This window comes from Panthera uncia (genome assembly GCF_023721935.1).
Source record: "Panthera uncia isolate 11264 chromosome A1 unlocalized genomic scaffold, Puncia_PCG_1.0 HiC_scaffold_16, whole genome shotgun sequence".
NCBI classification, from domain to species: Eukaryota; Metazoa; Chordata; class Mammalia; order Carnivora; family Felidae; genus Panthera; species Panthera uncia.
The window spans coordinates 64,769,247-64,782,586 of NW_026057576.1; the positions used below are offsets into that span (position 1 = coordinate 64,769,247).

At 38.3% G+C, this 13,340-nt stretch overlaps 1 protein-coding gene across 1 annotated transcript in view; it reads left to right on the forward strand.

Annotated features, from left to right (window-relative positions):
* Nucleotides 1–13,340, forward strand: part of DNAJC3 (DnaJ heat shock protein family (Hsp40) member C3) — an 88,455-nt gene that overhangs the window by 57,677 nt on the left and 17,438 nt on the right. The window contains exon 9 of the mRNA XM_049647159.1: nt 41–161. Within this exon, the coding sequence (XP_049503116.1) occupies nt 41–161 (121 nt within the window). The remainder of the gene's footprint in view (nt 1–40; nt 162–13,340) is intronic.

Genomic DNA, 13,340 nt, shown 5'->3' on the forward strand with positions numbered 1-13,340 from the left:
GCAAAACAGCCATAAATCCTTTTCTCACATTTACTTATAGGATGAGAAGCCTGTTGAAGCTATTCGAGTGTGTTCTGAAGTTTTACAGACGGAGCCTGACAATGTGAATGCCCTGAAAGATCGAGCAGAGGCCTATTTAATAGAAGAAATGTATGATGAAGGTTAGTCTTCAAGGAATTTGATTTGCAGTATCTAAAGGTTGATGTGTATGAAATTAGCACATGTTTAACATCCTTTTGTTGAGAACAAGTTTACCAGAATTGCTGGAAGTGTTGATGACTTTAGGAAGATGGCATTGAGTTTGAAAATTAGTCTTCCTTAGTGGAACTAGTACACCATATGAGGAGAGATTTCTGCTGTTGAAACCAGTTCAGGGGGATATAAAAATAAAAATTTTAGCCTTTTTTTTGTTGTAGACAAGTTAGAATAGATAAATAGCAAAATAAAAATTTAAATGATAGATTTCGTATCATCCAGAGATAAATGCTGTTCATTTGGGATTTATATCTTTCATACTTTTTCTGTGCATATATATTAGTCTATGTTTTATGCATATATATGTGCGTGTATGTATGTATATATATTCTATGCATGTGTACAGTACACATATTATACTATGCATATATTCTATATATATACATTCTATGCATGTGTACGGTATACATATCATACCTACAACATATATATGTCATATATGTCCTACATATAAATGATCTTTTTTTAAGTTTTTTTTTTTTTTTAAGTTTATTCTGAGAGAGAGAGAGAGAACACGAGTGGGGGACGAGCAGAGAGAGAGAAAGAGAGAGAATTCCAAGCAGACTCCGTGCTGTCAGCGCAGAGCCCGATGGGGGCTCAGTGCCATAAGCTGTGAGACTGTGACCTCAGCAGAAATCTGGAGTCGGTGGCTTAACCGACTGAGCCACCCAGACGCCCCTAAAATGATCTTCTGTGACCAAAAGCAGATTAGTAACATTAGGGTAGTTGCTTATCCTTCTTTGTTCAAGTTGAAGTAACAGAGTTTCCTGTTAGATGTTGTAAGGACCTTGAATAAGGGCAGTGTCCTATTTTCAGAAGATAACTAAAGTATATAGTAATATACATTAAAAAAAGGAATCCTTTCATATTTATTGTTTTGTGGCTTTTTTTATGTGACCGTATGCCATGAACATTTAAATAAGATGGTTTTTAAAAGAAGTGAGCCTTATAGCCCTTATTGCAAAGTTTTCATTTCAATCAGGTAAAGCATTTTAAATTGAGAATGGTAAGAGTATTTTTCTGGTGAAACTTGGGTTGTGGTATTCTTCCCCCCCCCCCCCAATTAAGTGCTGAATATTTACTTAATAAAAAAGCATGCAACTATTAATATGTATTACATTTAATGTCATGTTAAAGTAATTATGATATGGTAAGCGGTAACCCTGGGTAATACTTTAAACATACTGAGAATGTATCTGTAACAATGATAGATTACATAGGTTTGTGGCACTCATTTTCTTTTAAGACAAACTGATCATTTGTTTTCTGCTTTTCACAATTTGAAAAGAATCTTGCTCCTAAGTGGTTTCCTATGAGTGCTGACAATTCTAGTTACTGCTATTTGTGGGACATTTTATAGTATAGTCCTTGAGGTTTGGTTGGGGCTTGGAATGTACATAATCCAAATGATCTTCAAGAAGATCCTATTAGCATCCTTGTTCTTTTCACTTTTGAGCTACTGTGTCTTCTCAGTGAGATTGGCCATACTGTAGGATTCTGCATTCCCGTTAGTGTTTGGAACTCTTCATCAAAGGGACTTTTGTCATTTGTATTTAAACCCTCAGCTCTAATTGTGAAATTAGAGAAGCCACAGAAGAATATGAAAAGCGCTGTTAAAAAAATGGTTAAATCTTGTAGGCTACTAAATATAATTTGAAGATGCTTTTGTAACTTGAAAGCTAAACTGACTTGCTTTTTAGGGAAACTTGACAGTTTAATTCTTAAAAAGATGCTTCACACTAATTTAATAGAATAGATCTGTCTTCAGAGTCTGTTTTTTCTTTTAAAATTTCTTTTAAATAGGAGTCTATTGGGGTGCCTGGGTGGCTCAGTCACTTAAGCGTCTAACTTCGGCTCACGTCATGATCTCATGGTTTTGAGCCCTGCATTGGGCTCTGTGCTTACAGCTCACAGCCTGGAGCCTGCTCCCGATTCTGTGTCTCCCTCTCTTTCTGCTTCTCCCCTGCTTTCTCTCTCTCTCTCAAAAATAAACAGACATTAAAAAAATAAATAGGAATTTATTCTTTGTCTTTGTTGGTGGGTTTGGATTATACACTGGGAATCTTTCTGAATTAAGGTTTTCAAGTAAAATGGCTGTTTGAGTCACAAATATGGCAATTAAGCAACCTCATGGAGAGACTGAGAATGGATTTCTAGGCCTCTCAATTTGGGGGGAGGTGCCGAGGACACCTGTATAACTAAAACTGAAGGCTATTACTTATTGAATTGAAGGTTTAGTAAATGATGAGATGAGTAAGTAATCTTACTTACCTAGGCTAAATAATATTTTGAAATCCTGAGTTAAAATATGAGGGCTTTCCATATTCTGTTTACTGACTTAGCCTTTATTTAAATAAGCAATTAAAAATGATGGTAGGAATGTAGTGAATAGAGAAAAACAAAGTTTTAGGTTAGTGAATAATGGAACATGGAGACTTATTAATTTGGAGATTCTGGCAGAGTTATCAGGGAAGATATTAGGGGATTCCAGTCATGAGAAAGTAAGTAAGATTGTTGTTTGAGGATGCCTCTGAGATCATGAAAAATGAAGGAGGCTCTTCAGATAGATGAGTAATTAAAACATTTTTTTTAATGTTTTTTATTTATTTTTTGAGAGACCGAGTGTGAGCAGGGGAAGGGCAGAGAGAGAGGAGGACAGAGGATCCAAAGCAGGCTCCATGCTGGCAGGCTGACAGCAGCAAGCCCAATGCAGGGCTCGAACTCACCAATCATGAGATCACAACCTGAGTCCAAGTTGGAAACTCAATTGACTGTGTCATCCAGGCGCCCCGAGTAATTCCTTTCATAGCTTTTCAGAGGAACAAACTGACATTGAAGCGATACTAAACAGTTAGCAAAGTTCCTTTGAATATAGGGATGATTCAAGTGCCATCCTTATGAGATAAGGAGTTAAACTGGCTAGAACTTAAGCTACATGACAACCTGTGTCTTTCTTTCATTAACTGATCCATCTCGGCTACTTGTGCCTGGCACATAGCAGGCACTCCTATGTTTGCTGAATGAATGAAGGTAGGTAGTTTATCAATAAGTTCATAGTGGAAGGAGTATGGGTTTAGAATTAGTCCTATATTTGAGTCTGTGTCATTTATTTTATTTTTTGTTTTTACTTGTAGGAAAATTAACATAACAAAATTGGCCATCTTAGCCATTTTTTTTTAAGTTTTATGACTGGTGCTCATCACCACAAGTGCACTCCTTAATCCCATCACCTATTTCACCCATCCCTCACCCACTTCCCTCTGGTGACCATCACTTTGTTCTCTATAGTTAAGAGTCTGAGGGGCACCTGGATGGTTCAGTTGGTAGAGCATGACTCCTAATATCAGGATCATGAATTTGAGCCCCATGTTGGGTATAGAGATTACTTAAAAAAAAAAAAAAAGTCTATTTCTGGACTTGTCTCATTTCCTTTTTTCCCTTTGCTCATTTTTTTTTTTTTGTGTGTGTGTGTTTCTTATATTCCACATGTGACTAAGATCATATGGTATTTGTCTTTCTCTGGCTGACTTAGTTCACTTAGCATTATGCTCTAGCTCTATCCATGTCATTGCATATGGCAGTATTTCATCCTTTGTTATGGATGAATAATATTCTGTTGTAGATATATACCACATCTTTACCCATTCATCTATTGACACACACTTGGACTACTTCCATATCCTGGCTATTGTAAATAACGCTGCTATAAATATAGGAATGCATGTGTCCCTTTGAATTAGTGTTTTTGTATTCTTTGGGTAAATACCCAGTAGTACGATTACTGGGTCATAGGGTAGTTCTATTTTTAACTTTCTGAGGAACTTCCATACTGTTTTCCAGAATGGGTGTACCAGTTTGCATTCCCACCAACAGTGCAAGAAGGTTCCCCTTTCTCCGTGTCCTCGCCAACATCTGTTCTGTCTTGTGTTGTTGATTTTGGCCATTCTGACAGGTGTGAGGTGGTATCTCATTATAGTTTTGATTTGCATTTTTCTGATGATAAGTGATGATGAGCATCTTTTCATGTGTCCATTGGCCATCTGTATGTCTTCTTTGGAGAAATGTCTGTTCATGTCTTCTGCCCATTTTAATTTTTTTTTAAATGTTAATTATGAGTTTTAATGCATCAAATAATATGATAAAATAAAAAAATGTAGGTGAAAAGAAACATAACATAACATATAGAAATTTTTAGCATCAATTTTTCATGAAAAACCAAGTGGTCAAAAAATAAACAACACTATGTAGAGGATTTGAGAAGTATACCAGGACTGTAAATTTTGAATTCTATAGTATGCAAGTAGAGACTAACTCTTTTCATAGTCCCTCTGGACATTTGTTAAAATTAATCCTAAAATAACACTCAAAGAAAAATTCCATAAACTTTAAAAATAAGAGATAATATTCTAATTTTGTGCATTCAACAGATTTTTTTTCAATTAATTAAAACATATATTTGTCACAAAACTTAAAATAATAAACATGAAGCTGTATCTTTAAAAATTACTGATAATGGTTTCATATTGATGGGAGTAATGACATCTTTTGATATCTTTCATGAGGTGTCTATATGCAGCTTGGCAAAAAGCTTAGGTTCTAGGTTAAGTTTAATACCTGGTTGGTTTATTTCCTGAGATTTGACTTCTGCCAATTTTTAGAATACAGATTCACTGTAATGAGTCAGGATGGTGGCAAGTGCTGGGGGCTCTGTTAGATGGAAATGATGGACAGAGCTTACTGGTGACTGCATTCAGATGGTAACCCAACCAGCATGTCCACATATGGTGCCATGGAGAAGGATTCCTACTCCAATCTGGCTTCATTCAGTCCTGGAAACTCATTCTTTATGTTCTACAAGCATCTGCATATGGTGTGAAAATATGCTCAATAACATGCCATTGATTTTATTCTTGAGCAAATGAAGAACCATCAACGGTAGCAAAAGAGCCAAGCTTCACAATTAGTTGTTTGCACATGTGTCCCTTATTCTTTTTTAAAAAATTAATTATTTAAATTTACATTCAAGTTAGTTAGCATATAGTGCAATAATGATTTCAGGAGTAGATTCCAGTGATTCATCCTCTATGTATAACACCCACTGCTCATCCCATGAAGGGTCTTCCTTAATGCCCCTTACCCTTTTAGCCCATCCCCCCACCCACAACCCCTCCAGCACCCTCAGTTTGTTCTCTGTATATAAGAATCTCTTATCCTTTGTCCGCCTCTTTGTTTTTATATTGTTTTTGCTTCCCTTCCCTTATGTTCATCTGTTTTGTATCTTATATTCCTCATATGAGTGATGTCATATGATATTTGTCTTTCTCTGACTAATTTCGCTTAGCATAATACCCTCTAGTTCCATCCACGTAGTTGAAAATGGCAAGATTTTCTTTTTGAATGCTGAATAGTACTCTATTGTATATATACACCACATCTTCTTTATCCATTCATCCGTCAATGGACGTTTGGGCTCTTTCCATACTTTGACTATTATTAATAGTGCTGCTATAAACATTGGGGTGCATATGCCCCTTTGAAACAGCATACCTGTATCCCTTGGATAAATACCTAGCAGTGCAATTGCTGGGTTATAGGGTAGTTCTATTTTTAATTTTTTGAGGAACCTCCATACTGTTTTCCAGAGTGGCTGCACCAGTTTGTATTTCCATCAGCAGTGCAAAAGAGATCATCTTTTTCTGCATCCTCGCCAACATCTGTTGTTGCTTGAGTTGTTAATGTTAGCCATTCTGACAGGTGTGAGGTGGTATTTCATTGTGGTTTTGATTTGTATTTCCCTGATGATGAGTGATGTTGAGCATCTTTTCATGTATCTGTTAGCCATCTGGATGTCTTCTTTGGAAAAGTGTCTATTCATGTCTTTTGCCCATTTCTTCACTGGATTATGTTTTTTGGATGTTGAGTTTGAAAAGTTATTTATAGATTTCGAATACTAACCCTTTATCTGATATGTCATTTGTGTGTATCTTCTCCCATTCTGTTGGTTGCCTTCAGTTTTGCTGAATGTTTCCTTTGCTGTGCAGAAGCTTTTTATTTTGATGAGGTCCCAATAGTTCATTTTTGCTTTTGTTTCTCTTGCCTCCGGTGACGTGTTGAGTAAGAAGTTACTGCGGCCAAGATCAAAGAGGTTTTTGCCTGCTTTCTCCTCGAGGGTTTTGATGGCTTCCTGTCTTACATTGAGGTCTTTCATCCATTTTGAGTTTATTTTTAAGTATGGTGTAAGAAAGTGGTCCAGGTTCATTTTTCTGCATGTCGCTGTGCAGTTTTCCCAGCACCACTTGTTGAAGAGACTGTCTTTAATCCATTGGATATTCTTTTCCGCTTTGTCAAGGATTGGTTGGCCATACATTTGTGGGTCCATTTCTGGATTCTCTATTCTGTTCCATTGATCTGAGTGTCTGTTTTTGTGCTAGTACCATACTGTCTTGATGATTACAGCTTTGTAATACATCTTGAAGTCTGGGATTGTGATGCATCCAGCTTTGGTTTTCTTTTTCAGGTTTGCTTTGGCTATTTGGGATCTTTTCTGGTTCCATACAAATTTTAGGATTGTTTGTTCTAGCTCTGTGAAGAATGCTGGTGTTATTTTGATAGGGATTTCATTGAATATGTAGATTGCTTTGGGTAGTATTGATATTTTAACAATAATATTTGTTCTTCCAATCCATGAGCATGGAATATTTTTCCTTTTTGTGTGTGTGTGTCTTCTTCAGTTTCTTTCATAAGCTTTCTATAGTTGTCAGTGTATGGATTTTTACCTGTTTGGTTAGGTTTATTCCTAGGTTATGGTTTTTGGTGCAGTTGTAAATGGGATCAATTGCTTGATTTCTGTTTCTGTTGCTACATTGTTGCTGTATAGGAATGCAGCTGATTTCTGTGCATTGATTTTATATCCTGAGACTTTGCTGAATTCATGGATCAGTTCTAGCAGTTTTTTGGTGGAATCTTTAGGGTTTTCCATATAGAGTATCATGGTGTCTGCGAAGACTGAAAGTTTGACCCTCTCCTTGCTGACTTGGATGCCATTTTTTCCTTTGTGTTGTCTGACTTATGAGACTAGGGCTTCCAATACTGTGTTGAGTAACAGTGGTGAGAGTGGGCATCCCTCTTGTGTTCCCGGCCTTAGGAGAAAAGCTTCCCCATTGAGGATGATATTAGCAGTTGGTCTTTCATATATGGCTTTTATGATCTTGAGATATGATCCTTCTATCCCTACTTTCTTGAGGGTTTTTTTTTTTTAATCAAGGAAGGATGCTGTATTTTGTTAAATGCTTTCTCTGACTCTATTGAGAGGTTCATGTGGTTCTTTTTCTTTCTTTTATTGATGTGATGTATCACACTGATTGAGTTGCAGATATTGAACCAACCCTATATCCCAGGTATAAATCCCACTTGGTTGTGGTGAATAATTCTTTTAATGTATTGTTGGATCCAGTTGGTTAGTATCTTGTTGAGGAATTTTGCATCCATGTTCATTAGGGAAATTGGTCTGTAGTTCTTTTCAGTCTGGTTTGGAATCACGGTAATGCTGGCTTCATAGAATGAGTTTGGAAGTTTTCCTTCCATTTCTATTTTTGGAACAGCTTCAAAAGAATAGATATTAACTCCTCTTTAAATGTTTGGTAGAATTCCCCTAGAAAGCCATCCAGCCCTGGACTCTTGTTTTTCGGGAGATTTTCGATTACTGGTTAGGGGTCTGTTCAAATTTTCTATTTCTTTCAGTTTTGGTAGTTTATATGTTTCTAGGAATTTGTCCGTTTCTTCCAGCTTGCCCAATTTATTGGCATATAATTGCTGATAATATTCTCTTATTTTTGTTTGTATTTCCACAGTGTTGGTTGTGATCTCTCCTCTTTCATTCTTGATTTTATTTATTTGGGTCCTTTCCCTTTTCTTTTTGATCAAACTGGCTAGGAGTTTATAAATTTTGTTAATTATTTCAAAGAACCAGCTCCTGGTTTCATTGATCTGTTCTTTTTGTTGTTGTTTTTGTTTTTGTTCTTTTTTTTTTTTTTTTTTTGCTGTTCTTTTTCCAACTCTTTAATGTGAAAGGTTAGGTTATGTATCTGAGACGTTTCTTCCTTCTTTAGGAAGGCCTGGATTGCTATATACTTCCCTCATATGACCACTTTTGCTGCATTCCAGAGGTTTTGGACTGTGGTGTTACCATTTTCATTGGCTTCCATGTACTTTTTAATTTCCTCTTTTACTTCTTGGTTAGCCCATTTATTCTTTAGTAGGATGTTCTTTAGTCTCCAAGTATTTATTGTCTTTCCAAATTTTTTCCTGTGGTTGATTTCGAGTTTCATAGTGTTGTGGTCTGAAAATATGCATGGTATGATCTCAATCTTTTTGTACTTCTTGAGGGCTGATTTGTGTCCCAGTATGTGATTGGCTCTGGAGAATGTTCCATGTGTACTCTAGAAGAGTGTGTATTCTGCTTTAGGATGAAATGTTCTGAATATCCATCTGGTCCAGTGTGTTGTTCAAAGCCATTGTTTCCTTGTTGATTTTCTGTTATATGATCTGTCCATTGTTGTAAGTGGGGTGTTGAAGTTCCCTACTGTTGTGGTATTACTATCCATGAGTTTCTGTATGTTTGTTATTAATTGATTTATGTATTTGGGTGCTCCACGTTTGGAGCATAAATGTTTACAATTGTTAAGTCTTCTTGGTGGATAGACCCCTTAATTATGATACATTTCCCTTCTTCATCTCTTATTACAGTCTTTATTTTAAAAAATCTAGTTGTTTGATGTAAGTATGGATACTCTGGCTTTCTTTTGGTGACTATTAGCAGGATATGGTTCTCCATCCCCTTTTGTTCAATCTGAGGGTGTCCTTAGGTGTAAAATGGGTCTCTTGTAAACAGCATGTAGATGGATCTTATTTTCTTATCCATTCTGTTACCCTGTGTCTTTTGATTGGGGCATTTAGTCCATTGACATTTAGAGTGAGTACTTAAAGATACAAATTTATTGCCATAATGTTGCCTGTAGAGTTGGAGTTTCTGGTTGTGTTCTCTGGTCCTTTCTAGTCTTTATTGCTTTTGGACTTTTTTGTTTTTGTTTTTGTTTCTGTTTTTTTTTATCTTTTCTCACAGAGTCCACCTTAAAATTTCAGGGCTGGTTTAGTGGTCATGAACTCCACTAGTTTTTGTTTGTCTGGGAAACTTTTTATCTTTCCTTCTATTTTGAGTGACAACTTTGTTGGATAAGGAATTCTTGGCTGCATATTTTTCTAATTCAGCACATTGAATATATCCTGCCTCTCCTTTCTAGCCTGCCATGTTTCTGTGGATGGGTCTGCTGCAAACCTGATTTGTCTTCCCTCATAGGTTAAGGGCTTTTTTTTCCCTTGCTGCTTTCATGATTCTTTCCTTGCCTGAATATTTTGTGAATTTGACTATGATAGTCCCTGCTGATGGTCAGTTTTTGTTGAGTCTAATGGGAGTTTTCTGTGCTTCCTGGATTTTGATGTCTGTGTCGTTCCTTGGTTAGGAAAGTTTTCCACTATGATTTGCTCACATAAACCTTCTACCCCTTTTTCTCTCTCTTCATCTTATGGGACCCCTATGATTCGGATGTTATTCCTTTTTAATGAGTCAGTGAGTTTTCTAATTCTTAAATCGTGTGCTTTTGCCTTAGTGTCCCTCTTGTCTTCTGCTTTATCAGTTTGTCCATAACTTTGTCCTCTGTATTGCTGAATTCCTGCTCTGCTTCATCCATCTTTGCCACTGTGGCACCTATTTGAGATTGTATCTCAGTTATGGCATTTTTAAATTTTGACCTGACTGGATTTTACTTCTTTTATTTCTGAAAAAAGGAATTCTATGCTTGTTTCCACCCCAGCTAGTATTTTTATTATCGTGATTCTAAATTCTGGTTCAGACATCATGCTTGTATCTGTGTTAAGTCCCTGGCTGTCATTTCTTCCTGTTCTTTCTTTTGGGGTAAATTCCTTCGTGTTGTCGTTTTGAAGGAAGGAAAATAATTAGTAAAGTAAAAAAATTAAAATTAAAAAATTGAAAACACACAAAAAAATCAAATAAAGGATGCTAGATCCTATGTGTGTTTTCATCTGGTTGTTTTAAGAACCTTGATAGAATAGAGAAAAAAGGGAAAGAAGAAAAAAAAAGGAAAACATTTGAAAATATAAAAAATGAATACAATAAAATAGAATGAAATGATGAAAATAAAGTAGAATTTAAAAAATTTACAAAAATAAATACAGTAGAAAAATTAAATATTTTTTATAAAACAAAATAAAAATAGATTTATCTTTCTGTATTCAAGAATAAGAAAAGGAAAAGGGAAAATAAATTGGATACATGGACCAGTGAACAGAATGAAATACAATTGAAATTATATCCAGTTTCCGCTAGAAGTCAAACTACGAAGCACTTTAGAGTCCATAAACTAAGCAGGCGGAGAGACTTGTGTTCCTCTAGAGCAGTTAGCCCAGTTGGACAGGGCTTGGTGTAACACTTTGTTTTCCACTAGATGGTGCTGCTTAATTACTGGGGTGGATTGTTGTGTCGTGTGTAGACATGTATGCCTCTGGGGGAGGGTCTTACTGAGCAATGGCTGGGTGCCGGCCCACCCCCAGGAACGTTGGGGCGACTGCGCTGCTGCAGATGCCCCAAGACTGCAACTGGGTTTTGGCCCACCCCAGAAAAAACCCAGAAAAAGTTCACGTGATCGTGTAGCAGCAGGGTTTCAGGGATTATGGTAAATCACAACACGCATCTGGCACCAGGTTTCACCCTTAATGTCCTTCTTCCAACACCAGTGAACGTGGCTGTTGTCCAGGGTCTGCTGGGACCTTTGCCTGTGGCGAGGCTGCACAGCCTCTACCCAGTGTCCTCCCAGCAGGGGAACCACCTCTCTCCCTGTGGCCCAAGGACCTCTCAGACCTCATTCTCTCTCCTGGGGATTCATCCTTCCCACCAGAGCTCTGCCAGATATTGAGCTGCAGGGTTTCAGACTCTGCACTCCCTATAGAGTCAATGTTATTTAAACCCTCTCCTTTCTCCCTTTCTTGTTCAGTCACTTGCGGGTATTTCCACTTTTTCTCTTTCTCCTCAGCTGCTCTCAGGGGAAGTGCTTTTCCTGTACTCTCCTCCCTGTTTCTGTCCTCTCGACACAAACAAAAATAGCTCCTTACCCTCCATGGCTTCTCCCTCCCCCAGTTAACCTCTCTGCACTACGTACTTGCTGAGTTCTGTGGTTCACATTGTGCAGATTGCTGTGTTAATCCTCAATTCAGTGTTCTAGGTGTACAAGATGTTTTGGTGTCGATCTTAGCTGCATTTCAGGGACAAGAGAGGCAAGAAAAAACCTTCCATGCTGCTCTGCCATCCTGGCCCCTTGTCCATTTTTAAATTGGATGATTTGTTTTTTGGGTGTTGAGTTTTACAAGTTCTTTATATACCCTCTATTAGATATGTCATTTACAGATATCGTCTCCAATTTTGTAGGTTGCCTTTTAGTTTTGTTGATTGTTTCCTTTTGCTGTGCAGAAGCTTTTTATTTATTTTTTAATATTTTAATGTTTATTTAAAAATTTTTTAAATGTTTATTTTTGAGAGAGACAGAGCATGAGTGGGGAGGGGCAGAGAGAGAGAGGGAGACACAGAATCTGAAGCAGGCTCCAGACTCTGAGCTGTCAGTATAGAGCCTGACGCTGGGCTTGAACCCACAAACTGTGAAATCATGACCTGAGCCAAAGTCAGACGCTTAACCGACTGAGCCACCGAGGAGCCCCAATGTTTGTTTATTTTTGAGAGACACAGAGACAGAGCACAAGTGGGGGAGGGGCAGAGAGAGATGGAGACAGAATCTGAAGCAGACTCTAGGCTCTGAGTTGTCAGCACAGAGCCTGGTGTGGGGTCGATCTCACAAACTGTGAGGTCATGACTTGAGCCAAAATCCAGAGTCGGACGCTTAACCAACTGAGCCACCCCGGTACCCCTGAATGTTATTATGTTTGTGTCACTACATTTGATGGAGTCATGAGTTCCCTGGGTCTATTCTCATTTTGCATAATTCTTTTTACTCTCTTTTGTGTTCAACTAGATCACTTTCCGTTCTTGTCTTCTAGGTCATTAGTTCATTCCTCTGCTTCTTCCAGCCTGCTGTTCATTTCATCAAGTGTGTTTCTCATTTAATTTATTGAGCCCTTTATCTCTGCTATGTTATTCTTTATCTCTGTTGTTTCACTCATGTTCTCCACTCTTTTCCCAAGTCCAGTGATTATCCTTAAAGTCTCCCTCCACCAGGCATGTTACTTGTATCCGTTTTGCTTTAGATCTCTGGCAATGGCCTTGTCCTATTCTTTCATTTGGGACTAATTCTTCTATCTTGTCATTGTGTCTAAGTCTCTGTGCCTGCTTCTGTGTGCTAGGAAAGGCAACTATCTCCTGTTCTTGAGGGTGATGGCTTTATGAAGAAGAGGTCGTGTAGTGCTCTGTAGTGTCCCCTGTTCCCCAAGGCCTGGCTCTTCCAGGAGCATCTCCAGTGTGTACTGCGTGTGCTCTGCTCTTGTGCCCCTGCTGCTTTATTCTTCAGGCTGGTCATCTCCAGAGCCTTTCTTTGCCTGTTGTGGACATTGCTTGATCCCTGACCTGAACGTGGTGAGTTCTAACTAGTTGTGCTCTGGTCGGCTTGTGAAATGTGATGTGTTGTTGCTGCCGCTGGAACTGAGGCCTTGGAAAACTCCTGGATGGGGAGATGAGGTGTCAGAAGGGGTTTGGGCTTGTCTGGGGGAGGGTGCCAGTCACACTGGGACTGAAGTGGGCCTGACTGGGAAGGGCAGTTCTTCTGGTGTGTGAGGGGAAGGGGAGCTTGCTGTAAGCAAGTTAGGTAGTGAGCGTCTGGGCTCTGTGCTTATGCTCAGGGGCAGGGCAGGGAAATGGTGCTGACCGGTTCCTTTGTTCCCAGGGGGGGGCCTATGTTTGAATGCTGTTTCTCGGGAACACACTCTGAAATGAGCAGCTAACCTCCCACTGTGTGCCCCTTGGTGCTCTTCCAATTGCTGTTTCCATGTTGTATGTCCGCGGGCTGTTT